Source organism: Pseudophryne corroboree, chromosome 2 (assembly GCF_028390025.1).
Source record: "Pseudophryne corroboree isolate aPseCor3 chromosome 2, aPseCor3.hap2, whole genome shotgun sequence".
In the NCBI taxonomy this organism is placed as follows: domain Eukaryota; kingdom Metazoa; phylum Chordata; class Amphibia; order Anura; family Myobatrachidae; genus Pseudophryne; species Pseudophryne corroboree.
The window spans coordinates 743,058,299-743,085,967 of NC_086445.1; the positions used below are offsets into that span (position 1 = coordinate 743,058,299).

Below are 27,669 nucleotides of genomic sequence, written 5' to 3' on the forward strand. Positions count from 1 at the left end.
CCTCCTAAGCATAACCAGCCTCGGGCTCTTTGAGCCGGTCCTGGTTGCCAAAATACGGGGGGGGAAATGACAGGGGATCCCCCGTATTTTAACAACCAGCACCGGGCTCTGCGCCTGGTCCTGGTGCAAAAAATACGGGGGACAAAAAGAGTAGGGGTCCCCCGTATTTTTTGTACCAGCACCGGGCTCCACTAGCTGGACAGATAATGCCACAGCCGGGGGTCACTTTTATACAGCGCCCTGCGGCCGTGGCATTACATATCCAACTAGTCACCACTGGCCGGGGTACCCTGGAGGAGTGGGGACCCCTTCAATCAAGGGGTCCCCCCCAGCCACCCAAGGGCCAGGGGTGAAGCCCGAGGCTGTCCCCCCCATCCAAGGGCTGCGGATGGGGGGCTGATAGCCTTGAGGAAAATGTAAGAATATTGTTTTTGCAGAAGAACTACAAGTCCCAGCAAGCCTCCCCGCAAGCCGGTACTTGGAGAACCACAAGTACCAGCATGCGGGGGGGGAAACAGGCCCGCTGGTACCTGTAGTTCTACTGCAAAAAAATACCCAAATAAAAACAGGACACAGACACCGTGAAAGTATAACTTTATTACATACATGCAGACACACATACTTACCTGTGTTGACACGCCGACTCTGGCCTCGTCTCCAATGTCGACGTCCGGGGTACCTGAAAATAAAATTATACTCACCTGATCCAGTGTCCTGGTCTTTTATTATAATCCACGTACTTGGCAAAAAAACAAACCGCATTAACCCGAACCAGACGGACTGAAAGGGGTCCCATGTTTACACATGGGACCCCTTTCCCCGAATGCAGAGACCCCCCGTGACTCCTGTCACAGAAAGGTCCCTTCAGCCAATCAGGAAGCGCCACTTCGTGGCACTCTCCTGATTGGCTGTATGCACGTCTGAGCTGTCAGACGCGCATCGCACAGCCCCCTCCATTATCTTCAATGGTGGGAACTTTGCGGACAGCGGTGAGGTCACCCGCGGTCAGCGGCTAACAGCGGGTAACCCCACCGCTGACCGCAAAGTTCCCACCATTGAAACTAATGGAGGGAGCTGTGCGATGCGCTGTCTGCCAGCTCAGACGCGCAAAGCCAACCAGGAGAGTGCCACGAAGTGGCGCTTCCTGATTGGCTGAAGGGATCTTTCTGTGACAGGAGTCACGGGGGGTCTCTGCATTCGGGGAAAGGGGTCCCATGTGTAAACATGGGACCCCTTTCAGTCCGTCTGGTTCGGGTTAATGCGGTTTGTTTTTTTGCCAAGTACGTGGATTATAATAAAAGACCAGGACACTGGATCAGGTGAGTATAATTTTATTTTCAGGTACCCCGGACGTCGACATTGGAGACGAGGCCAGAGTCGGTGTGTCAACATAGATAAGTATGAATGTGTTGGCATGTGTGAAATAAAGTTGTATTTTCACGGTGTCTGTGTCCTGTTTTTATTTGGGTATTTTTTTTGCAGTAGAACTACAGGTACCAGCGGGCCCGTTTCCCCCCCGCATGCTGGTTCTTGTTGTTCTCCAAGTACCGGCTTGCAGGGGAGGCTTGCTGGGACTTGTAGTTCTTCTGCAAAAAACAATATTCTTACATTTTACTCAAGGCTATCAGCCCCCCATCCGCAGCCCTTGGATGGGGGGGACAGCCTCGGGCTTCACCCCTGGCCTTTGGGTAGCTGGGGGGGGGACCCCTTGATTGAAGGGGTCCCCACTCCTCCAGGGTACCCCGGCCAGGGGTGACTAGTTGGATATTTAATGCCACGGCCGCAGGGCGCTGTATAAAAGTGACCCCCGGCTGTGGCATTATCTGTCCAGCTAGTGGAGCCCGGTGCTGGTACAAAAAATACGGGGGACCCCTACTCTTTTTGTCCCCCGTATTTTTTGCATCAGGACCAGGCGCAGAGCCCGGTGCTGGTTGTTAAAATACGGGGGATCCCCTGTCATTTCCCCCCCCCCGTATTCTGGCAACCAGGACCGGCTCAAAGGGCCCGAGGCTGGTTATGCTTAGGAGGGGGGACCCCACCCAATTTTTTTTCGGGATTTTTACCGTTTTTTGACCATTTTTAAAAATCGGATCAAAATCCGTCAAATCGGCCGTTTTTCGACAGCGGTACTGTCGAATCCGTTTTTTATTGAATATGTCGAATTCCGGCACCCACCTGCCGGAATTCGACGGTCGAATTGTGTCGAATTAAAAAACGGGCGAAAAATTGCCGCAATTCGCCCGCAATTGCATATACCCCTGAATCTTTTTTATAACGTTAAATTGTGCACAAGCCACTCGGTATGCTGACTTGTAATACATTGACCTTTTTATTTATTTATTAACAGTTTCTTAAATAGCACAGCAAATTCCGTTGCGCTTTACAACTGGTCACAATGAGAAGACAAAACTGGGTAATAACAAACACTCATAGAGGTAGGAGGGCCCTGCTCGCAACCTTACAATCTATGGAGGAAAATACCTTTTTATTAACCAGCAATTTCCCCAACATGATCCCTTTCCCAAGAAACACACCAATCTGTCTGATTTTTCAACTTCTTTATCATTAGCTAAGCAGGCTGAATGAAGTAACTAATGTAAAATAAAAAATCTGTTTACCAATGTGTAGGTTAATTCGGTTGGGAAATGTGGTGTGTAAAATAAGAAGAGGGCAGCGCACTCAAGGGCATACCTACCATAGGTGCAGACAGTGCAGCTGCTATGGGGCCCAGAGCTGAGAGGGGCCACCTTCCCTGTCACAGTTACATGTGTTATGTACATTTTTCGTCATTTGGTGGTACGTAGGGGTCCTTTCGAACCTTTTTCCTTAGAGCCTGCAATATATCTAGGTATGCCCCTGGACTTGCTCATTGTAGTATGGTATAAAATGAACTGGAGGGTCATTCCATGGTAATAAACATTACATTTTTAAATATATTTCATGTGAAACATATTTTTTTGAGCATGTGTTTTGAATATTTTGTGCAAAGTAAATGTTGTTTGTGTGGTACATGATATGCTTTAATTGTGATGCAAAACTTGTCATGAAAACTGGTAACAAACGTTACATAAAAAGACCATTTTCATGGAATGACCCTGAAGGGCATTTTTAATGTTATATAATATGGACTGGAGCACTGTAATGAGGCACAATATGAATGGGGAACACTATCATAATGTAAATTGGGCGTACTGTGTGGCATAATGTGTACTGGCAGCTCTGAAATGTGACATAGGGTGAAATTAAGCACTGATATGATTCATAATAGAAGCTAGTGCACTACTATGGGGCATAACATTAAATAAGGCTCTACTATGATTCAGAAAATGAACGAGGGCACTATTATAGGGCATAACATTAACAACTGCTTCAGAGAGGTGTCTCTCTAGAAGCAATAGGTCGTGGGCCCTTCAAAATGTTGCTATAGGGCCCACAAAGTTCTGGCTATGCCCCTGAGTGCACTGACATACATTCGTCAGAGATATTAGATGTACTTCTGAACAATGGAATCATGGAGCAGATGTATTAACCTGGAGAAGGGATAAAGAAGTGATAAAGCAGTGATAAGCGCAAGGTCATAACACACCAGCCAACCATTACGGATTTGAAAAATGACAGTTAGGAGCCAACTGGCTGGTGCATAATCACCTTGCACTTATCACTACTTTATCCCTTCTCCAGGCTTAATACATCTGCCCCCATGCATCTGACATAGTTATTCTCCAAATGACACTATTCTCCAATCAATATGGATAAACCCAAGCAAAGATTTATACATAATACAGACTCAAAAACCAAAATGACCGTGCAACATTTCTGCAAAATGGGTACATTTAGTGCCACTTCTATAAAGTCAACAACATTTTAGGTTTAGTAATCAAAAATGTATTGCAGGTTCCTGTTATTTTGAACTAGAGAATTAAACATGGGATGGACTTTTATGGGTGGACAAATTGGGAAGTTTTTATTTTTTTTATTTTTACATTTAAAAACATCCCTGAAATGAATGCATTGTTGATTTAAACACAGACTATACACTGTATTATATAGTGGCACACCAAAATTTGGACGCACTACCACCTACTGCAGGCCTGGCCAACGAGCGGCTCTCCAGATGTAAAAAAAAAACTACCCAAACCAGCATGCCCTGCCACCGTTTTTGCATTCCCTAATAGCAATACTGTGGCAGGGCATGCTGGGACTTGTAGTTTCACAATAGCTGGAGAGCCAGAGGTTGGCCAGGCCTGACCTACTGTCTTCAGCTTTCTATGAAAGTAAAATTCCATTCAAGATTTTTGAGTCTATGAATTAAGAACGGGAAAGCTTTAAATAACGATGGAATCTTGTAACAGAACAATTCTGGATGTACTGTATGAACTTGATTCACAAACACATGAAACAAAAGTTCATATGATAAAAAAGTCTGATGACTAGTTAAACACTAGTCTGATTACTAGCTAAACACTTAAACATAAAGCTAAAAATATGATAAAAAATTTAATGATATTGTGGTACACACAAAGTTAGGATCCTTTATTAAAGGTGGCCATAGAGGGTGTAATTGTTGGCCCTGGTTAGCCAATTATTGGCTGATCAGGCTGATACCTGCACTGTGTATGGCTGAAGCCAAGCAACAATTATCGGTCTGTTGTGCATATGACAGCAGATAGATATACTCACTAACAGACCAATTACCTGACAGTGGGGGTAATTCCAAGTTGATCGCAGCAGGAAGTTTTTTAGCAGTTGGGCAAAACCATGTGCACTGCAGGGGAGGCAGATATAACATGTGCAGAGAGAGTTAGATTTGGGTGGGTTATTTTGTTTCTGTGCAGGGTAAATACTGGCTGCTTTATTTTTACACTGCAATTTAGATTGCAGATTGAACACACCACACCCAAATCTAACTCTCTCTGCACGTTATATCTGCCTCCCCTGCAGTGCACATGGTTTTGCCCAACTGCTAACCAAATTCCTGCTGCGATCAACTTGGAATTACCCCCAGTGTACGAGAGTATACCAATGTCAGGGGTGGTATTCATGTGACCGACGGTCGGGAGACCGACGGTCACATGACCTCCTGCAGCTTCCCGACACCCACTATCCCGATGGTCGGCATGCCGACCAACAGGGACTATTTCCACTCTTGGGTGTCCACGACACCCATAGAGTGGGAATAGAACCCGTGGCGACCGTAGGTCGCCACCGAGCCCGCAAGGGGCTTGCTGCACTCGCCCCTCCCCGCCGGGATCCCGGCGTCGGTATGCTGCCGGGATCCCGGCGTCGGTAAGCTGACCGGCGGTCAGGAGACCGCCGGTCAGCCATACTACACCCAATGTCAGATACAGGTTGAGTTTCCCTTAGCTAAAATTAAAAATCCCACATTTTTGGGTCCTCTACTGAGATAATGACATATATATTATATATTATGTGTATATATAGATATATTATATAATATATATGTATACTGTATGTGTCATTACCTCAGCAGGGGATTTTGGATAAGGGAAACTCAACCTGTAATTGGCCTGTCTGATTGGGGAGTTTGATCTCACAGTGCATGGCCAGCATAACCAGGAGTCCATGATTTATACAGCTGGTGCCACTCTGCTAAACTTGCAGATACCATGGTCATTCCGATTTTGATAGCATGGATACAGTCTAGAATTCCATCGATGGCTTATTATGTATGCATCCTCTCTGTACATGCTCAGTGACTGTAACAGCTGATTCATGTGTTTCAGTTATCTCTTTGCATATTATAAGTGTTGTTTGATCCGGTTATACATTTTAAAGTAGCAGTAACTTGTTTTTAACATTTTTACTGATGTTTCAATGCAACACATTTGTGTGACTGTTTTCGTCCAAAATAGTACGTTTAATAAGTGTATGTTGCCCTATTTGGTCTATATTGATGACCGGACAGCTGTGTTGTAATTTTTATCATTCCGTCCAGCCAATAGTGGCTGCACTCACTGCAATGAGCATGTTTAAATTGCTACAGTCTTAGCCTCTACCACCTCTGATGGGAGGCTATTCCACTTATCCACTACCCTTTCTGTGAAGTAATTTTTCCTTAAATTTCCCCTGAACCTGCCTCCCTCCAGTTTCAGTGTACTGTATGTCCTCAAGTTCTATCTGTCATGGTATATGTGGGAGCTACTGTACTCTGCTCTCAATGAGGCGGTATTTCAAGTAGAAGTTTTTCATGGGAGATCACACAATCAACCGAATGATGAAAAATGCCAAGTGAAGAGTAGTGCAGGCCCTGGCGCATACTCACCTACTGTAGAGGAAGGATTTGAGTGGGTTGCAGGAAACTGGTGACTTTGATAATTTACTGAATTCTTTTTTCTCATTGTTCAGTGCATTCTGGAACTTTCTACATAAAATCAAAGTAAATAATTATAATCCAATCTCTAGCCAAATGGATATGAGCAACATGTTTAATCACCTTTCTGGTGTCTATGGCAATGTCAAGAAGCAAGAAAAATGTAAAAAAAAGTTAACAGATAACATTTACTGTAAAAGTTATCATCTGATAATATAGAGGGTTAGGTTTAGGCACCACCGGGGAGGGTTAGGGTTAGTTAGGCTGCGGGAAGGGGGGCTGGGGTGGGGGTACAGGGGGTGTTTAGGTTTAGCCTGCTAGAAGTAAGGGTTAGGGGGCCATTGGGGGAAAGTAAGTATGCTTACCTTCCCCTGCCGGGATTCTGAGTACCGGGATGCCGCGGTCGGTATTCTGACTACCGGCATATCCATTCCAACCCATTGGAAACTATAACAGATCGCAGATTCACTCTTGGCACTTTCCTGATTGCATGCTAACTTGCCATAGTTATGCCCCTTTTCAACCAAAGTGGACACGAGTGCAGTGCATGAAGTTTTTTGAAAGAGTGCATGAAAATACCTTATTGCTTTTTTGGAGGATTAGGAATTAATCTATGTGGTATGGGGGGGTTTCGTTTAATACAATGCTTAAAATTATAATAAACATCACTAATTACACTAATCTCCATTTAAACAAGGTATTTTTACAAGAGTTTACCCATATGCATGGGCGTAACTATAGTGGGTGCAAGAGATGCCACTGGTATGGGGCCCAGAGGTTTAGGGCCTTGGACCCAGACCATATAGTTGTTTACCAAGTTCTTGAAATTGCCTGTTAAGAAACTGGATCCAGCCAATTGCCTGTACATTAAAAGGGGGTCTTGTCAGTGCCAAACGCTTTCTCTCCCTCTCACACTGATCTGATTCATCTCCCACAATCCTGTTTCATGCTCACAGACACAGCTGAGCTAATCAGTAAACTCAGCACTGTTAGTGAGGGGGGGACTCAGAACTCTGAGATTAGGACAGTCCCAGAAAGTGACAGCGTGCCTGCATTAAGAAGATCTCCAATCAAAATGGAATGTCCTGCAGGTAGGAGCTGGATGTTCCAAGTCCCCTGTTCGGCAAACTGTGAACTGGAACCATTGTGTGGCATGATGTGTACTGGCAGCACTACAATGTGGCCTATTGTTAACGGGGGAAATTCAGTGTGGCATAATATGAACTGGTGGCACCGTGTGGTGTAATCTGAGCTAGAGCTCTACCATGGGGCATAAAGTGAAGAATCACTGTGGAGAGGTGTCTCTCTATAGGAAATGTGGAGGGGCCCCTTTAAAATAATGTTATGGGGCCCACAAAGTTCTGGTTACGCCCCTGCCCATATGAGTCACTTATGTAAATTGTTCTTAGAATGAACGAGGGCATCACTAAATATAGCCTGGTAGTTGTCACAATATCAATATTATTAAGCACACTGTAACATCTTCAACTTTTTTAATAAACAACTCCCACATCAGCCTAAAATATAGAGGTTCAAACTACTTTAATGTAGAGATGAGCGCCGGAAATTTTTCGGGTTTTGTGTTTTGGTTTTGGGTTCGGTTCCGCGGCCGTGTTTTGGGTTCGACCGCGTTTTGGCAAAACCTCACCGAATTTTTTTTGTCGGATTCGGGTGTGTTTTGGATTCGGGTGTTTTTTTCAAAAAACCCTAAAAAACAGCTTAAATCATAGAATTTGGGGGTAATTTTGATCCCAAAGTATTATTAACCTCAAAAAACATAATTTACACTCATTTTCAGCCTATTCTGAACACATCACACCTCACAATATTATTTTTAGTCCTAAAATTTGCACCGAGGTCGCTGTGTGAGTAAGATAAGCGACCCTAGTGGCCGACACAAACACCGGGCCCATCTAGGAGTGGCACTGCAGTGTCACGCAGGATGGCCCTTCCAAAAAACCCTCCCCAAACAGCACATGACGCAAAGAAAAAAAGAGGCGCAATGAGGTAGCTGACTGTGTGAGTAAGATTAGCGACCCTAGTGGCCGACACAAACACCGGGCACATCTAGGAGTGGCACTGCAGTGTCACGCAGGATGTCCCTTCCAAAAAACCCTCCCCAAACAGCACATGACGCAAAGAAAAAAAGAGGCGCAATGAGGTAGCTGACTGTGTGAGTAAGATAAGCGACCCTAGTGGCCGACACAAACACCGGGCCCATCTAGGAGTGGCACTGCAGTGTCACGCAGGATGGCCCTTCCAAAAAACCCTCCCCAATCAGCACATGATGCAAAGAAAAAGAAAAGAAAAAAGAGGTGCAAGATGGAATTATCCTTGGGCCCTCCCACCCACCCTTATGTTGTATAAACAAAACAGGACATGCACACTTTAACCAACCCATCATTTCAGTGACAGGGTCTGCCACACGACTGTGACTGATATGACGGGTTGGTTTGGACCCCCCCCAAAAAAGAAGCAATTAATCTCTCCTTGCACAAACTGGCTCTACAGAGGCAAGATGTCCACCTCATCTTCACCCTCCGATATATCACCGTGTACATCCCCCTCCTCACAGATTATCAATTCGTCCCCACTGGAATCCACCATCTCAGCTCCCTGTGTACTTTGTGGAGGCAATTGCTGCTGGTCAATGTCTCCGCGGAGGAATTGATTATAATTCATTTTAATGAACATCATCTTCTCCACATTTTCTGGATGTAACCTCGTACGCCGATTGCTGACAAGGTGAGCGGCGGCACTAAACACTCTTTCGGAGTACACACTTGTGGGAGGGCAACTTAGGTAGAATAAAGCCAGTTTGTGCAAGGGCCTCCAAATTGCCTCTTTTTCCTGCCAGTATAAGTACGGACTGTGTGACGTGCCTACTTGGATGCGGTCACTCATATAATCCTCCACCATTCTATCAATGTTGAGAGAATCATATGCAGTGACAGTAGACGACATGTCCGTAATCGTTGTCAGGTCCTTCAGTCCGGACCAGATGTCAGCATCAGCAGTCGCTCCAGACTGCCCTGCATCACCGCCAGCGGGTGGGCTCGGAATTCTGAGCCTTTTCCTCGCACCCCCAGTTGCGGGAGAATGTGAAGGAGGAGATGTTGACAGGTCGCGTTCCGCTTGACTTGACAATTTTGTCACCAGCAGGTCTTTCAACCCCAGCAGACCTGTGTCTGCCGGAAAGAGAGATCCAAGGTAGGCTTTAAATCTAGGATCGAGCACGGTGGCCAAAATGTAGTGCTCTGATTTCAACAGATTGACCACCCGTGAATCCTTGTTAAGCGAATTAAGGGCTGCATCCACAAGTCCCACATGCCTAGCGGAATCGCTCCGTGTTAGCTCCTTCTTCAATGCCTCCAGCTTCTTCTGCAAAAGCCTGATGAGGGGAATGACCTGACTCAGGCTGGCAGTGTCTGAACTGACTTCACGTGTGGCAAGTTCAAAGGGCATCAGAACCTTGCACAACGTTGAAATCATTCTCCACTGCACTTGAGACAGGTGCATTCCATCTCCTATATCGTGCTCAATTGTATAGGCTTGAATGGCCTTTTGCTGCTCCTCCAACCTCTGAAGCATATAGAGGGTTGAATTCCACCTCGTTACCACTTCTTGCTTCAGATGATGGCAGGGCAGGTTCAGTAGTTTTTGGTGGTGCTCCAGTCTTCTGTACGTGGTGCCTGTACGCCGAAAGTGTCCCGCAATTTTTCGGGCCACCGACAGCATCTCTTGCACGCCCCTGTCGTTTTTTAAAAAATTCTGCACCACCAAATTCAAGGTATGTGCAAAACATGGGACGTGCTGGAATTTGCCCATATTTAATGCACACACAATATTGCTGGCGTTGTCCGATGCCACAAATCCACAGGAGAGTCCAATTGGGGTAAGCCATTCCGCGATGATCTTCCTCAGTTGCCGTAAGAGGTTTTCAGCTGTGTGCGTATTCTGGAAAGCGGTGATACAAAGCGTAGCCTGCCTAGGAAAGAGTTGGCGTTTGCGAGATGCTGCTACTGGTGCCGCCGCTGCTGTTCTTGCGGCGGGAGTCCATACATCTACCCAGTGGGCTGTCACAGTCATATAGTCCTGACCCTGCCCTGCTCCACTTGTCCACATGTCCGTGGTTAAGTGGACATTGGGTACAACTGCATTTTTTAGGACACTGGTGAGTCTTTTTCTGAGGTCCGTGTACATTTTCGGTATCGCCTGCCTAGAGAAGTGGAACCTAGATGGTATTTGGTAACGGGGGCACACTGCCTCAATAAATTGTCTAGTTCCCTGTGAACTAACGGCGGATACCGGATGCACGTCTAACACCAACATAGTTGTCAAGGACTCAGTTATCCGCTTTGCAGTAGGATGACTGCTGTGATATTTCATCTTCCTCGCAAAGGACTGTTGAACAGTCAATTGCTTACTGGAAGTAGTACAAGTGGGCTTACGACTTCCCCTCTGGGATGACCATCGACTCCCAGCGGCAACAACAGCAGCGCCAGCAGCAGTAGGCGTTACACGCAAGGATGCATCGGAGGAATCCCAGGCAGGAGAGGACTCGTCAGACTTGCCAGTGACATGGCCTGCAGGACTATTGGCATTCCTGGGGAAGGAGGAAATTGACACTGAGGGAGTTGGTGGGGTGGTTTGCGTGAGCTTGGTTACAAGAGGAAGGGATTTACTGGTCAGTGGACTGCTTCCGCTGTCACCCAAAGTTTTTGAACTTGTCACTGACTTATTATGAATGCGCTGCAGGTGACGTATAAGGGAGGATGTTCCGAGGTGGTTAACGTCCTTACCCCTACTTATTACAGCTTGACAAAGGGAACACACGGCTTGACACCTGTTGTCCGCATTTCTGGTGAAATACCTCCACACCGAAGAGCTGATTTTTTTGGTATTTTCACCTGGCATGTCAACGGCCATATTCCTCCCACGGACAACAGGTGTCTCCCCGGGTGCCTGACTTAAACAAACCACCTCACCATCAGAATCCTCCTGGTCAATTTCCTCCCCAGCGCCAGCAACACCCATATCCTCCTCATCCTGGTGTACTTCAACACTGACATCTTCAATCTGACTATCAGGAACTGGACTGCGGGTGCTCCTTCCAGCACTTGCAGGGGGCATGCAAATAGTGGAAGGCGCATGCTCTTCACGTCCAGTGTTGGGAAGGTCAGGCATCGCAAACGACACAATTGGACTCTCCTTGTGGATTTGGGATTTCAAAGAACGCACAGTTCTTTGCGGTGCTTTTGCCAGCTTGAGTCTTTTCAGTTTTCTAGCGAGAGGCTGAGTGCTTCCATCCTCATGTGAAGCTGAACCACTAGCCATGAACATAGGCCAGGGCCTCAGCCGTTCCTTGCCACTCCGTGTGGTAAATGGCATATTGGCAAGTTTACGCTTCTCCTCCGACAATTTTATTTTAGGTTTTGGAGTCCTTTTTTTTCTGATATTTGGTGTTTTGGATTTGACATGCTCTGTACTATGACATTGAGCATCGGCCTTGGCAGACGACGTTGCTGGCATTTCATCGTCTCGGCCATGACTAGTGGCAGCAGCTTCAGCACGAGGTGGAAGTGGATCTTGATCTTTCCCTAATTTTGGAACCTCAACTTTTTTGTTCTCCATATTTTATAGGCAGAACTAAAAGGCACCTCAGGTAAACAATGGAGATGGATGGATTGGATACTAGTATACAATTATGGACGGACTGCCACGGTTAGGTGGTATAAAAAAACCACGGTTAGGTGGTATATATTATAATAATAATACAATTATGGATGGACGGACTGCCTGCCGACTGCCGACACAGAGGTAGCCACAGCCGTGAACTACCGCACTGTACACTGGTTGATAAAGAGATAGTAGTATACTCGTAACAACTAGTATGACACTATGACGACGGTATAAAGAATGAAAAAAAAACCACGGTTAGGTGGTATATATTATAATAATAATACAATTATGGATGGACGGACTGCCTGCCGACTGCCGACACAGAGGTAGCCACAGCCGTGAACTACCGCACTGTACACTGGTTGATAAAGAGATAGTAGTATACTCGTAACAACTAGTATGACACTATGACGACGGTATAAAGAATGCAAAAAAAACCACGGTTAGGTGGTATATATTATAATAATAATACAATTATGGATGGACGGACTGCCTGCCGACTGCCGACACAGAGGTAGCCACAGCCGTGAACTACCGCACTGTACACTGGTTGATAAAGAGATAGTAGTATACTCGTAACAATTAGGATGACACTATGACGGTATAAAGAATGAAAAAAAAACCACGGTTAGGTGGTAGGTATATAATAATAAATAATACAATTCTGGTCGGACGGACTGCCTGCCGTGTGCCGACACAGAGGTAGCCACAGCCGTGAACTACCGCACTGTACACTGGTTGATAAAGAGATAGTAGTATACTCGTAACAATTAGGATGACACTATGACGGTATAAAGAATGAAAAAAAAACCACGGTTAGGTGGTAGGTATATAATAATAAATAATACAATTCTGGTCGGACGGACTGCCTGCCGTGTGCCGACACAGAGGTAGCCACAGCCGTGAACTACCGCACTGTACACTGGTTGATAAAGAGATAGTAGTATACTCGTAACAATTAGGATGACACTATGACGGTATAAAGAATGAAAAAAAAACCACGGTTAGGTGGTAGGTATATAATAATAAATAATACAATTCTGGTCGGACGGACTGCCTGCCGTGTGCCGACACAGAGGTAGCCACAGCCGTGAACTACCGCACTGTACACTGGTTGATAAAGAGATAGTAGTATACTCGTAACAATTAGGATGACACTATGACGGTATAAAGAATGAAAAAAAAACCACGGTTAGGTGGTAGGTATATAATAATAAATAATACAATTCTGGTCGGACGGACTGCCTGCCGTGTGCCGACACAGAGGTAGCCACAGCCGTGAACTACCGCACTGTACTGTGTCTGCTGCTAATATAGACTGGTTGATATTTAAAGAGATATTAGTAGTATACAACAATACTATACTGGTGGTCAGGCACTGGTCACCACTCCTGCAGCAAAAGTGTGCACTGTTAATTAATATAATTGTACTCCTGGCTCCTGCTAACAACCTGCAGTGCTCCCCAGTCTCCCCCACAATTAATTATAAGCTTTTAATTTATACATTGATGACTGTGCAGCACACTGGGCTGAGCTGAGTGCACACAGACTGAGTCACACTGTGTGACTGACTGTGCTGTGTATCGTTTTTTTTTTCAGGCAGAGAACGGATATAGCAGAGAGAAGTGAACGGATATATTATATTAAATAAAAGTTAACTAGCAACTGCACTGGTCACTGACTGTGGTAAACTAACTCTGTCTGCGACTCTGCACAATCTCTCTCTATCTAATCTATCTATCTCTATTCTAATGGAGAGGACGCCAGACACGTCCTCTCCCTATCAATCTCAATGCACGAGTGAAAATGGCGGCGACGCGCGGCTCCTTATATAGAATCCGAGTCTCGCGATAGAATCCGAGCCTCGCGAGAATCCGACAGCGTCATGATGACGTTCGGGCGCGCTCGGGTTAACCGAGCAAGGCGGGAAGATCCGAGTCGCTCGGACCCGTGGAAAAAAAAGTGAAGTTCGTGCGGGTTCGGATTCAAAGAAACCGAACCCGCTCATCTCTACTTTAATGTCTCAATCCTAAAATAATCAGATTTTTTTTTTTGTAAATCTTCGACCCCTCCTCTGGACTGGCCCTAAGATATGGCACTGAAAATATGTGGCACAGAATTACAACAACATAATGACTGGTAGGAAGCATTGATCTTCATCATCATTTTTTTAAACTGGGTTATGGCGATGGACCAGAAAACACATCATTAGCTTCCTGACCCTAAAGTCAATACGCAGACATTAACTACATGACATTATGAAGGCTTTACATGAAGGGTGAGAGTTCTTCCATAATAGATCTAGGAAAATAGGAGGTTAACTAATATATCAGTTACGATCATTGCCATACTAAGCGTTCCAAGTTCCCCGGTTGAAAAAAAAAAAGGATACATAAAAGTTAAAAAGATTCTATTAACCGGACAATAAAATAATGATTTTTATAAGTGAGTTGATTGACCTGAATGACCTGTATGTAACTGAGGGATTAATTATAAAAAATGCTAATAGTTAAACACATTTACTGCTCGTAATGTAAGACTATAAAAATGGTTTCTGGGTTATAACTAGAAAATGGTTTTGTTCGGTGAGCAGCATTCTCCCACTGATTAAGATGCAATGCCATGCTTGTAGCCAGGGGGAGCAATCGTTTGCCCTGCCGAAAAAGTCTCAAAAATGGGGCATATGCATCTGACCCTAAGGGCCACAGTCTACTGTCTGGAACTCTGCTATAGTGTATCTTTTACCTGAGAATGGGGAGATAAGAAAAACAAGACACGTTCCGGCCAATCAGCAGTTGCAGTGTTTGTACCCTTAAATGTGATGCTCCTAACAAGAATTTACATTGTAAGCCATCAAATCAGTAGAGGAAGAGGAGGAGAATCTGGAGTGTGCTCTCTTATTATCGATTCTGCTCCACAGCACTGTATCCAGTGCGGATGCTGCAGACTCCAATGGTGGTATGGCTAATTATTAGAGGGGTGCAGCTCACTGGGCCAGATATTATGATGTTTGCAACTTTGAGATGAAGAAATGGAACACAGTGGCAATATGGACCTGCGACTTGGGACACCTATTTCTCCAACTTCATTGTGCTGCAATGGAGCGGTTATTGTAATACAGGTTGAGTATCCCTTATCCAAAATGCTTGGTACCAGAGGTATTTTGGATATGGGATTTTTCCGTAGTTTGGAATAATTGCATACCATAATGAGATATCATGGTGATGGGACCCAAGTCTAAGCACAGAATGCATTTATGTTACATATACACCTTATACACACAGCCTGAAGGTCATTTTAGCCAATATTTTTTATAATTTTGTGCATTAAACAAAGTGTGTCTACATTCACACAATTCATTTATGTTCCATATACACATTATACACACAGCCTGAAGGTCATTTAATACAATATTTTTAATAACTTTGTATATTAAACATAGTTTGTGTACATTGAGCTATCAAAAACAAAGTTTTCACTATCTCACTCTCATTTAAAAAAGTCCGTATTTCGGAATATTCCGTATTTCGGAATATTTGGATATGGGATACTCAACCTGTACAATGTTTTACAAATGCAAACAAACAGCTGATCTTTCAAACAACTGTGTCTACCGTAGGGCAAAGCAGATAATAATTTAAATGGAAAGTGAATTGAGAGAGACAACAGAAAAGGGAGAAGTTGAAATGCTTTTTATATTGCAAGCTCATGTGAAAGGTGACAAGATGTATTGTATGTGACATTATATTGTATGGAAATAATCCTACACAAAGCAAATAAGCTAGCTCCTAAGGGAAAGGTATATAATGCCTTGTCTCCTACCTCTGTCTCCTTTCTCCATGTGTCCCCGACACCCTGTGGCTTTGTGTAGATACAATCTGGCAATGAACTGTTCCCAGAAGCAGCATTAGGCACATTGGTCCAGCCTGCTCGCTCACACTTGCAACAGGCACCATGAAATAAAGAACAATCGCTGTCACTATAAAAATATAAACCACATGTCAAAAAGTGAATACAATATAGAAAATGCTCCATTAATTGTACAGATTTCATACACATTGTAGAGGTTTTGGCAGAAACCGTGATTAAAAAAATGATATATTAATATTTTAGACCACAAGTGACATCCCAAGAGTGTGGGCTGTGCTGCAACACTGAGAAATGGAAACATATGCCTCAAAAACACCCCAAAAAAGTAAATGCCATTTGTTGAAGCTGAATTGAAAGATTTAAAGATTCACAATTAAACTGGATGCAGTCATGTGACCGGCGCTCAGGATCCTGGCGGTCGCCATGCCAACGCCGGAATCCTGAACGCTCAAAATGCCGGCAGTCGGAATGTCGACCAGCAGGCTCTACTCCCACATTCTGCTGCCAGGATCCCAGGATGCTTACCTCTGGGATCCCATACGCTGGTCTCCCAGCCCCAACCCCTACCAAACATGTAAAATATTTTACTAAGGTGTACCTCCACTAGCTATATCCATCCATTTTTCCCACTTGGTTCTTTAATACAAAATCAGCAAATCAGTTCATTTAACTAATTTGGTAGTGTTTAAAATAAGAATTTACTTACCGATAATTCTATTTCTCGGAGTCCGTAGTGGATGCTGGGGTTCCTGAAAGGACCATGGGGAATAGCGGCTCCGCAGGAGACAGGGCACAAAAAAGTAAAGCTTTACTAGGTCAGGTGGTGTGCACTGGCTCCTCCCCCTATGACCCTCCTCCAGACTCCAGTTAGGTACTGTGCCCGGACGAGCATACACAATAAGGGAGGCATTTTGAATCCCGGGTAAGACTCATACCAGCCACACCAATCACACCGTACAACTTGTGATCTAAACCCAGTTAACAGTATGATAACAGAAAGGACCTCTTAAAGATGGCTCCTTAACAATAACCCGAATTAGTTAACAATAACTATGTACAAGTATTGCAGATAATCCGCACTTGGGATGGGCGCCCAGCATCCACTACGGACTCCGAGAAATAGAATTATCGGTAAGTAAATTCTTATTTTCTCTATCGTCCTAAGTGGATGCTGGGGTTCCTGAAAGGACCATGGGGATTATACCAAAGCTCCCAAACGGGCGGGAGAGTGCGGATGACTCTGCAGCACCGAATGAGAGAACTCCAGGTCCTCCTTTGCCAGGGTATCAAATTTGTAAAATTTTACAAACGTGTTCTCCCCCGACCACGTAGCTGCTCGGCAGAGTTGTAATGCCGAGACCCCTCGGGCAGCCGCCCAAGATGAGCCCACCTTCCTTGTGGAGTGGGCTTTTACAGTTTTAGGCTGTGGCAGGCCTGCCACAGAATGTGCAAGTTGAATTGTGTTACAAATCCAACGAGCAATCGACTGCTTAGAAGCAGGTGCGCCCAACTTGTTGGGTGCATACAGTATAAACAGCGAGTCAGATTTTCTGACTCCAGCCGTCCTTGAAATGTATATTTTTAAAGCTCTGACAACGTCCAACAACTTGGAGTCCTCCAAGTCGCTAGTGGCCGCAGGCACCACAATAGGTTGGTTCAGATGAAATGCTGATACCACTTTAGGGAGAAAATGCGGACGAGTCCGCAGTTCTGCCCTATCCGAATGGAAGATTAGATAAGGGCTTTTATAAGATAAAGCCGCCAATTCAGATACTCTCCTGGCAGAAGCCAGGGCCAGTAACATAGTCACTTTCCATGTGAGATATTTCAAATCCACCTTTTTCAATGGTTCAAACCAATGGGATTTGAGGAAATCTAAAACTACATTTAGATCCCACGGTGCCACCGGAGGCACCACAGGAGGCTGTATATGCAGTACTCCTTTGACAAAAGTCTGGACCTCAGGGACAGAGGCCAATTCTTTTTGGAAGAATATTGACAGGGCCGAAATTTGAACCTTAATGGATCCCAATTTGAGACCCATAGACAATCCTGATTGTAGGAAATGTAGGAAACGACCCAGTTGAAATTCCTCCGTCGGAACACTCCGATCCTCGCACCACGCAACATATTTTCGCCAAATGCGGTGATAATGTTTCACGGTGACTTCCTTCCGTGCCTTAATCAAGGTAGGAATGACTTCTTCTGGAATGCCTTTCCCTTTTAGGATCTGGCGTTCAACCGCCATGCCGTCAAACGCAGCCGCGGTAAGTCTTGAAAGAGACAGGGACCCTGCTGTAGCAGGTCCCTTCTCAGAGGTAGAGGCCACGGTTCGTCCGTGAGCATCTCTTGAAGTTCCGGGTACCAAGTTCTTCTCGGCCAATCCGGAACCACTAGTATTGTTCTTACTCTTCTTTGCCGTATGATCTTCAATACCTTTGGTATGAGCGGCAGAGGAGGAAACACATACACTGACTGGTACACCCAAGGAGTTACCAGTGCGTCCACAGCTATTGCCTGTGGATCTCTTGACCTGGCGCAATATTTGTCCAGTTTCTTGTTGAGGCGAGACGCCATCATGTCTACAATTGGTCTTTCCCAACGGTCTATTAACATGTTGAAGACCTCTGGATGTAGACCCCACTCTCCCGGATGAAGATCGTGTCTGCTGAGGAAGTCTGCTTCCCAGTTGTCCACGCCCGGGATGAACACTGCTGACAGTGCTATCACGTGATTCTCCGCCCAGCGAAGAATCTTGGCAGCTTCTGCCATTGCACTCCTGCTTCTTGTGCCGCCCTGCCTGTTTACATGGGCGACCGCCGTGATGTTGTCCGACTGAATCAACACCGGCTTCCCTTGCAGGAGAAGTTCCGCCTGGCTTAGAGCATTGTAGATTGCTCTTAGTTCCAGAATGTTTATGTGAAGAGACTTTTCCAGGCTCGTCCATACTCCCTGGAAGTTTCTTCCTTGTGTGACTGCTCCCCAGCCTCTCAGGCTGGCGTCCGTGGTCACCAGGATCCAATCCTGAATGCCGAATCTGCGGCCTTCTAATAGGTGAGCCTTCTGCAACCACCACAGAAGTGACACCCTTGTCTTTGGTGACAGGGTTATTCGCAGGTGCATCTGCAGATGCGACCCTGACCATTTGTCCAACAGATCCCTTTGGAATATTCTTGCATGGAATCTGCCGAATGGAATTGCTTCGTAAGAAGCCACCATTTTTCCCAGGACTCTTGTGCATTGATGTACTGACACCTTTCCTGGTTTTAGGAGGTTCCTGACCAGGTCGGATAACTCCTTGGCTTTTTCCTCGGGAAGGAAAACCTTTTTCTGGACCGTGTCCAGAATCATTCCTAGGAACAGCAGACGAGTTGTCGGGATTAATTGGGATTTTGGAATATTCAGAATCCACCCGTGTTGTCTTAGCACCTCTTGAGATAGTGCTAATCCTGTCTCCAGCTGTTCTCTGGACCTTGCCCTTATCAGGAGATCGTCCAAGTATGGGATAACTAATACGCCTTTTCTTCGAAGAAGAATCATCATCTCGGCCATTACCTTGGTAAAGACCCGAGGCGCCGTGGACAATCCGAACGGCAGCGTCTGAAACTGATAGTGACAGTTTTGAACAACGAACCTGAGGTACCCCTTGTGCGGGGTAAATCGGAACGTGGAGATACGCATCCTTGATGTCCAAGGATACCATAAAGTCCCCTTCTTCCAGGTTCGCTATCACTGCTCTGAGTGACTCCATCTTGAACTTGCACTTTTTTATGTAGATGTTCAAGGACTTTAGATTTAGAATAGGCCTTACCGAGCCATCCGGCTTCGGTACCACAAATAGAGTGGAATAATACCCCTTTCCTTGTTGTAAGAGGGGTACTTTGACTATCACCTGCTGAGAGTACAGCTTGTGAATGGCGTCCAAAACCATCTCCCTTTCGGACGAGACGGTTGGTAACGCAGACTTCAGGAAACGATGAGGAGGATCCGTCTCTAATTCCAACCTGTACCCCTGAGATATTATCTGCAGGATCCAGGGGTCTACCTGCGAGTGAGCCCACTGCGCGCTGTAATTTTTGAGACGGCCGCCCACTGTCCCCGAGTCCGCTTGAGAGGCCCCAGCGTCATGCTGAGGTTTTTGCAGGAGCCGGGGAGGGCTTCTGTTCCTGGGAAGGAGCTGCCTGTTGGTGTCTCTTCCCTCTGCCTCTGCCTCGTGGCAGGTACGACAAGCCCTTTGCTCTCTTATTTTTGTAGGAGCGAAAGGGCTGTGGTTGAAAGGTCGGTGCCTTTTTCTGTTGGGGAGTGACTTGAGGTAAAAAGGTGGATTTCCCGGCAGTAGCCGTGGCCACCAAGTCTGATAGACCGACTCCAAATAACTCCTCCCCTTTATACGGCAAAACTTCCATATGACGTTTTGAATCCGCATCACCTGTCCACTGTCGTGTCCATAAGGCTCTTCTGGCTGAAATGGACATAGCACTCACCCGAGATGCCAGTGTGCAGATATCTCTCTGTGCATCACGCATATAGATAAATGCATCCTTTATTTGTTCTAACGACAGCAAAACCTTGTCCCTATCTAGGGTATCAATATTTTCAATCAGGGATTCTGACCAAACTACTCCAGCACTGCACATCCAGGCAGTTGCTATAGCTGGTCGTAGTATAACACCTGCATGTGTGTATATACTCTTTTGAATAACTTCCATCCTCCTATCTGATGGATCCTTAAGTGCGGCCGTCTCAGGAGAGGGTAACGCCACTTGTTTAGATAAGCGTGTGAGCGCCTTGTCCACCTTAGGGGGTGTTTCCCAGCGCGCCCTAACCTCTGGCGGGAAAGGGTATAATGCCAATAATTTTTTTGAAATTATCAACTTTCTATCAGGAGCAACCCACGCTTCATCACACACGTCATTTAACTCTTCTGATTCAGGAAAAACTGTTGGTAGTTTTTTCACACCATACATAATACCCTGTTTTACGGTATCTGTAGTATCAGCTAAATGTAACGTCTCCTTCATTGCCAAAATCATATAACGTGTGGCCCTACTGGAAAATACGTTTGAATTTCCACCGTCGTCACTAGAATCAGTGCCTGTGTCTGGGTCTGTGTCGACCGACTGAGGCAAAGGGCGTTTTACAGCCCCTGACGGTGTTTGAGGCGCCTGGACAGGCATTAATTGATTGTCCGGCCGCCTCATGTCCTCAACCGACTGTTTAAGTGAAGATAAACTATCACGTAATTCCACAAATAAAGGCATCCATTCTGGTGTCGACCCCCTGGGGGGTGACATCTGCATATTTGGCAATTGCTCCGCCTCCACACCAATATCGTCCTCATACATGTCGACACCACGTACCGACACACACAGCAAACACACAGGGAATGCTCTAATGAAGACAGGACCCACTAGCCCTTTTGGGGAGACAGAGGGAGAGTCTGCCAGCACACACCAAAAAGCGCTATATATAACAGGGATAGCCTTATAATTAAGTGCTCCCTTATAGCTGCTTTAATATATACAATATATAGCCATTAATGTGCCCCCCCTCTCTGTTTTACCCTGTTTCTGTAGTGCAGTGCAGGGGAGAGACCTGGGAGCCGTCCTGACCAGCGGAGCTGTGACAGAAAATGGCGCCGTGTGCTGAGGAGATAGGCCCCGCCCCTTTCTCGGCGGTTTCTTCTCCCGCTATTATTTTAGTCAGGCAGGGGTTAAATATCTCCATATAGCCCCTGTGGGCTATATGTGAGGTATTTTTAGCCTTTTATAAGGTTTTTATTTGCCTCTCAGAGCGCCCCCCCCCCAGCGCTCTGCACCCTCAGTGACTGCCGTGTGAAGTGTGCTGAGAGGAAAATGGCGCACAGCTGCAGTGCTGTGCGCTACCTTATGAAGACTGAGGAGTCTTCAGCCGCCGGTTTCTGGACCTCTTCACGCTTCAGCATCTGCAAGGGGGTCGGCGGCGCGGCTCCGGGACCGGACTCCATGGCTGGGCCTGTGTTCGATCCCTCTGGAGCTAATGGTGTCCAGTAGCCAAGCAGCAAATCCACTCTGCACGCAGGTGAGTTTACTACTTCTCCCCTAAGTCCCTCGTTGCAGTGATCCTGTTGCCAGCAGGACTCACTGTAAAGTAAAAAAACCTAAACTAAACTTTCTCTAAGCAGCTCTTTAGGAGAGCCACCTAGATTGCACCCTTCTCGTTCGGGCACAAAATCTAACTGGAGTCTGGAGGAGGGTCATAGGGGGAGGAGCCAGTGCACACCACCTGACCTAGTAAAGCTTTACTTTTTTGTGCCCTGTCTCCTGCGGAGCCGCTATTCCCCATGGTCCTTTCAGGAACCCCAGCATCCACTTAGGACGATAGAGAAAAGGTGTGAGTAGGAGGGCCAATCACAAGCTGCACTCTTGTGGTCATAGTTTGTGAATGAACCTCCCACCCAAATTTTTAGCTAGGGTTGTCAGAGTGAAGATGCTCAAGAAAAATAGCTCACAGAGCAGCCCCCTATTGCATCTTTGAAGTATGTATCTTTGGTTGTATGACCCCTTAGAAATCTAATCTGACCTGACTCAGTGAGGCATTCTTTTGTCAAAGGCAGTGTATTTGATATAACCCAACTACATGATGTATTCACTGATTCACATCCAAACACAACACCCACTTCAGTCAAGAACTGTCCACTATTTCCACATGCCTACGTGTCTATCAGCCAAAATTCAAGAAAATATATACAGGTACAATTCAACTTATTTTCCAAAATAATGTATCCATCCCCTTTAAATACATTTTATGTGTATTTGTTAAGATCTATACAATTGTATAAGGCATGTTTGCCTTTTCATTGCACACGCCTCAATGGCCATCACTGCGTAGGAGACTGTACAGCTTTAGGAGAGGAGGACTAGCTGCCGGGATAAGTATAAGAGTGGCAGTGGTGGTCGTGGGGGGTGTCAGGAAGGAGCAGTCACAGAGGGGAGGAGGAGGGCAGCATAGAGAGGGTGGGGCCATCCAGAGGGGTGGAGGCAAGCAGGAGCAGAGACAGAGGTGACTTTGCACTTATATGCCGGGGACATTATACTAGTGTTCAGTATTGTAAACCTGAGATATTTTTGCACACAAAATATACAGAGAAGAGAGACTACTATTTTAAAATTGGGATTGTCACTGGTACATCTAACATCATTGAGTAATAATAGTATCTGCAAACAGATGATTTCGAGATGTCTGCACATGCAGTGCACAGAAGGATGCAATCACATCATGATTGACAGGTGCAGGTGTCCGGGAGCGGCAACGCAGTGTTGGGGGGACCAGGAAACGCAGGCGTGTCATGGCCATTTTCAGGGCTGGCCAATGACATTGCCTGCATTTCCTGCAATCGGAAACATGGCGGCAGTGCACCTGCCTATGCAGCTGTCAACCTTTATTTGATATTTTTTGCAATGTGATCGCATCGCTGGGTGGCCGTGCCCTGTTCCGTGCGGCTCCCAGCATTCAACTCTGAATAACTCCAATAATCAGATGTAATCTTTGTCTTCAGTCTGTTCACCAATGAATGGTGCTATTTACATAGGGGAGATATACTAAGCCTTGGAGAGAGATAAAGTGGACGGAGATAAAGTACCAGCCAATCAGCTCCTAACTGCCATGTCACAGGCTGTGTATGAAAAATTACAGTTATGAACAACTCTGCATAACCCCTTTAAGGATGGATGTGTCAGTTAGAGATGAGGTTTAGGTACTAAGACTCGGAGAGAGGTAAAGTACGAACCAATCAGCTCCTGTCATTTTCGAAACACAGCCTTTAACATGGCAGTTGGAGCTAATTAGCTGGTACTTAATGTCCGTCCATTTTATCTCTATCCAAGACTTTGTACATAGACCCCATGGGGTCTATTTTGTAAGCCTAGGATGGAGATAAAGTCCCAGCCAACCAGCTCCTAACTATCATTTTTCAAACAAAGATGGTGACATGGTACTTAGGAGCTGATTGGCTGGTACTTTATCTCCGTCCACTTTATCTCCATCCAAGTCTTAGTAAATACACCACATAAATTCTTACTGACAAATCCATTCCTATGGGGCTTATGCAGTTTTGTTCAATAATTAAAAAAAAAATTCACGTAAATATAGCGTATTATGGGGTGAATTCAATTAGGCAAAAGTAGTACTCACCCACAAGTAAGTGTGACTATGGGGGTCATTCCGAGTTGTTCGCTCGCAAGCTGCTTTTAGCAGCTTTGCACACGCTAAGCCGCCGCCTACTGGGAGTGAATCTTAGCATATTAAAATTGCGAACGAAAGATTAGCAGAATTGCGAATAGACACTTCTTAGCAGTTTCTGAGTAGCTCCAGACTTACTCTGCCAGTGCGATCAGTTCAGTGCTTGTCGTTCCTGGTTTGACGTCACAAACACACCCAGCGTTCGCCCAGACACTCCTCCGTTTCTCCAGCCACTCCCGCGTTTTTCCCAGAAACGGTAGCGTTTTTTCGCACACACCCATAAAACGGCCTGTTTCCGCCCAGAAACACCCACTTCCTGTCAATCACATTATGATCACCAGAACGAAGAAAAAACCTCGTAATGCCGTGAGTAAAATTCCTAACTGCATAGCAAATTTACTTGGCGCAGTCGCACTGCGGACATTGCGCATGCGCATTAGCGACTATTCGCTCCGTTGCGACAAAAAAATAATGAGCGAACAACTCGGAATGACCCCCTATATGCCATGAAGTACCACTAGATTTGTGTATTTTTATTAACAGCTCCATAGGGCTGCATACGAGTACAGGGCTAGATTGGGTCATGAGAGGGGAGAGTTCAGCTGCCATTTACACCAGGCATGCGTCACACACTCCCATATCACTGGGACAATGTTGTAAACCATATATTTTAGGGGCAACAAAAGCATTCATTACAAACTGTTCTGTAGTATGGTTGAAAGAATTCCCTGTCTTGTGAATGCAAAAAAAATCAAACAATTTGCTGAAACACATTCATAAAAGCATAATCTATGCCTGAATGGTGAACTCCGCAGCAATCAATATCAGCGGAGCATCCCCAAAAATACAATTACAAAGTGGTGCGGTAGTACTAACGACCTTTACGTGCTATTTGCGCCTGCCCCTGAACACCTGCAAATAATGTGGCTTTCTCAGGCGTACATATTACTGTGCTCAGTGAGAATTCACAACAAATATACTACTCGTGTGAACTTTGCATCAACACTTATGTCTTTATAGAAGACAAGGGGAATAACAAGGATAATCAATTTCTTGTATAAGACTTAATTTAAAAATGTAACAAACCTTAGTTTGCCTGATTGCATTTTAATTAAATTTTGTGTTTCAAAACTACTGAATCCAGAACTGGTGTCTCCTAGGAACTGGTGAATTGTGTTTGTTCTCTTTGTTATTTGATTAACAAAAAAGTAACAGTTTCTCTGTAGATTTCAAAGAAAATTAAAAAGAGAATTTGATATAGCTCAGTCTGCTCTGATAATGACTTTTATGACAAGCCATACTAATTACATACAGCATGTGAGTCACTTTGAAAAAGTGAAAAGGCTGAAACGGTCACTCTATAACACAGGTTCTCAAACTCGGTCCTCAGGACCCCACACAGTGCATGTTTTGCAGGCCTCCTCACAGAATCGCAAGTGAAATAATTAGCTCGACCTGTGGACCTTTTAAAATGTGTTAGTGAGTAATTAATACACCTGTGCACTTGCTGTGTGACCAGCAAAACAAGCACTGTGTGGGGTCCTGAGGACTTTGAGAACCACTGCTCTATACAAAGGGGGTAATTCCAAGTTGATCGCAGCAGGGATTTTGTTAGCAATTGGGCAAAACCATGTGCACTGCAGGGGAGGCAGATTTAACATGTGCAGAGAGAGTTAAGGTGGGTACACACTATTAGATATATCTGCATATCAATTGATCTGCAGATATATCTATGTACGGATCGGGCAGTGTGCTGTGCATAAACACAGCCCAATCCGTCGGGGGACTGACGTCATGAACTGGGCGGGCGCTCGCGCCCGCCCAGTTCACCTGTCAATCACTGCCGGCCGCCGCAGCATGTGTACCGGCGGTCGGACGACCGCCCCGTACACACACAGCGACGCGCCAATATATCGTTAGATATATTGGCTGTCGGCTGTGCTGCGCGGCCGACGCGATACGTCTGTGAACGACGGAGTTCACAGACGTATCGCCCGTACACACTGGCCGACGGTCCCGCGATGTATCGGCCGTTCAAGAGAACGGCCGATACATCGACCAGTGTGTACGGGCCTTTAGATTTGGGTGGGGTGTGTTCAATCTGCAATCTAATTTGCAGTGTAAAAATAAAGCAGCCAGGATTTACCCTGCACAGAAATAAAATTACCCACCCAAATCTAACTCTTTCTGCACATGTTATATCTGCCTCCCCTGCAGTGCACATGGTTTTGCCCAACTGCAAACAAAATTCCTGCTTGATCAACTTGGAATTACCCCAATATACGGGAGACAGCTTCTGAATATGAGCAGGTAGCTCTTCTTTTTTAGGATTTTATAAAATTAAATTTGTATTCTAGAAACCACAAAGCTGTAGATTGATTATTATTAAAGTACGTATTTGAGTTGTTTTCTGTATATTTTCATAATCGGTACATTTGGTGGTGTTCTCCCAATATGATAGCTTTAAATACTGATTCCTACGCAAAAATCAGTCTGTATTTGGATTTTATAAACTTTAACTATAGAGTTTTAATAACATATTTGAAAGCTCATTTGTGAAGATGGTTACAAATTGGATGTACAGTATGAACTTTGTTTCATATAGAAGTGCATTTGATACAACCATCTACCTATATTAGTTTGATCCAAGCTTCACAGATCTACTAGGGAACACTACACCTGTCCTCAAGAACATTATGATCTCCTGAGGTCCTGCTATGAGACGCCTAAGGGGCTAATTCAATTACCCGCAAGTACCGCCAAAACAATTCTTTGCAGGATATGTCTCAGTGGCTGATTTCTGCTTGTAGACTATCAAGTTAAAAACAAAGATCAGCCTACCATAACTGTACTTATAAGAGCAACGTGAGCTGCCTGCAACAGCTTCAGTGTAATTCAATCAGTCCTTGATTATCTAATTCAGTGGTTCTCAAACTCAGTCCTCAGGACCCCACACAGTGCATGTTCTGCAGGTAACCCAGCAAGTGTACAGGTGTATTAATTACTCACAGACACATTTTAAAAGGTCCACAGGTGGAGCTAATTATTTCACTTGTGATTCTGTGAGGAGACCTGCAAAACATGCACTGTGTGGGGTCCTGAGGACCGAGTTTGAGAACCTGTGATCTAATTCATTGGTTTTTAACCTAGAGCAGGGGTTCTCAAACTCGGTCCTCAAGACCCCACACAGTGCATGTTTTGCAGGTAACCCAGCAGGTGCACAGGTGTATTAATTACTCACTGACACATTTTAAAAAGGTCCACAGGTGGAGCTAATTATTTCACTTTTGATTCTGTGAGGAGATCTGCAAAACATGCACCGTGTGGGGTCCTGAGGACCGAGTTTGAGAACCTGTGACCTAGCGTATTAGTGTCCCCAAGGATACTTGTTGTGACATCCAGGCATCACTGAAACCAGTGACGTGCGTAGAGTTCCCCTTATTTAACTAAAACCAGCACCAGGTTGAACCAGCCAGGGGTATAATGTCATAGCAGGGGAGACACTCAGTGTGGGGTCCCCTTGCCAGCACATTAAACACCCTCCCAAACAAGTCAGCCCAGGGCGG

The 27,669-nt window shown here is 45.4% G+C and overlaps 1 protein-coding gene across 4 annotated transcripts in view; it reads right to left on the bottom strand.

The window, feature by feature from the left end:
• PHTF1 (putative homeodomain transcription factor 1) overlaps positions 1-27,669 on the bottom strand; it is a 281,464-nt gene that overhangs the window by 176,761 nt on the left and 77,034 nt on the right. For all 4 annotated transcript variants that reach the window (XM_063955405.1, XM_063955406.1, XM_063955404.1 and 1 more), the window contains 2 exons: positions 15,836-15,992; positions 6,284-6,382 (listed from right to left, as the gene is read on the bottom strand). In XM_063955405.1, coding sequence (XP_063811475.1) covers positions 6,284-6,382; positions 15,836-15,992 — 256 coding nt within the window. The remainder of the gene's footprint in view (positions 1-6,283; positions 6,383-15,835; positions 15,993-27,669) is intronic.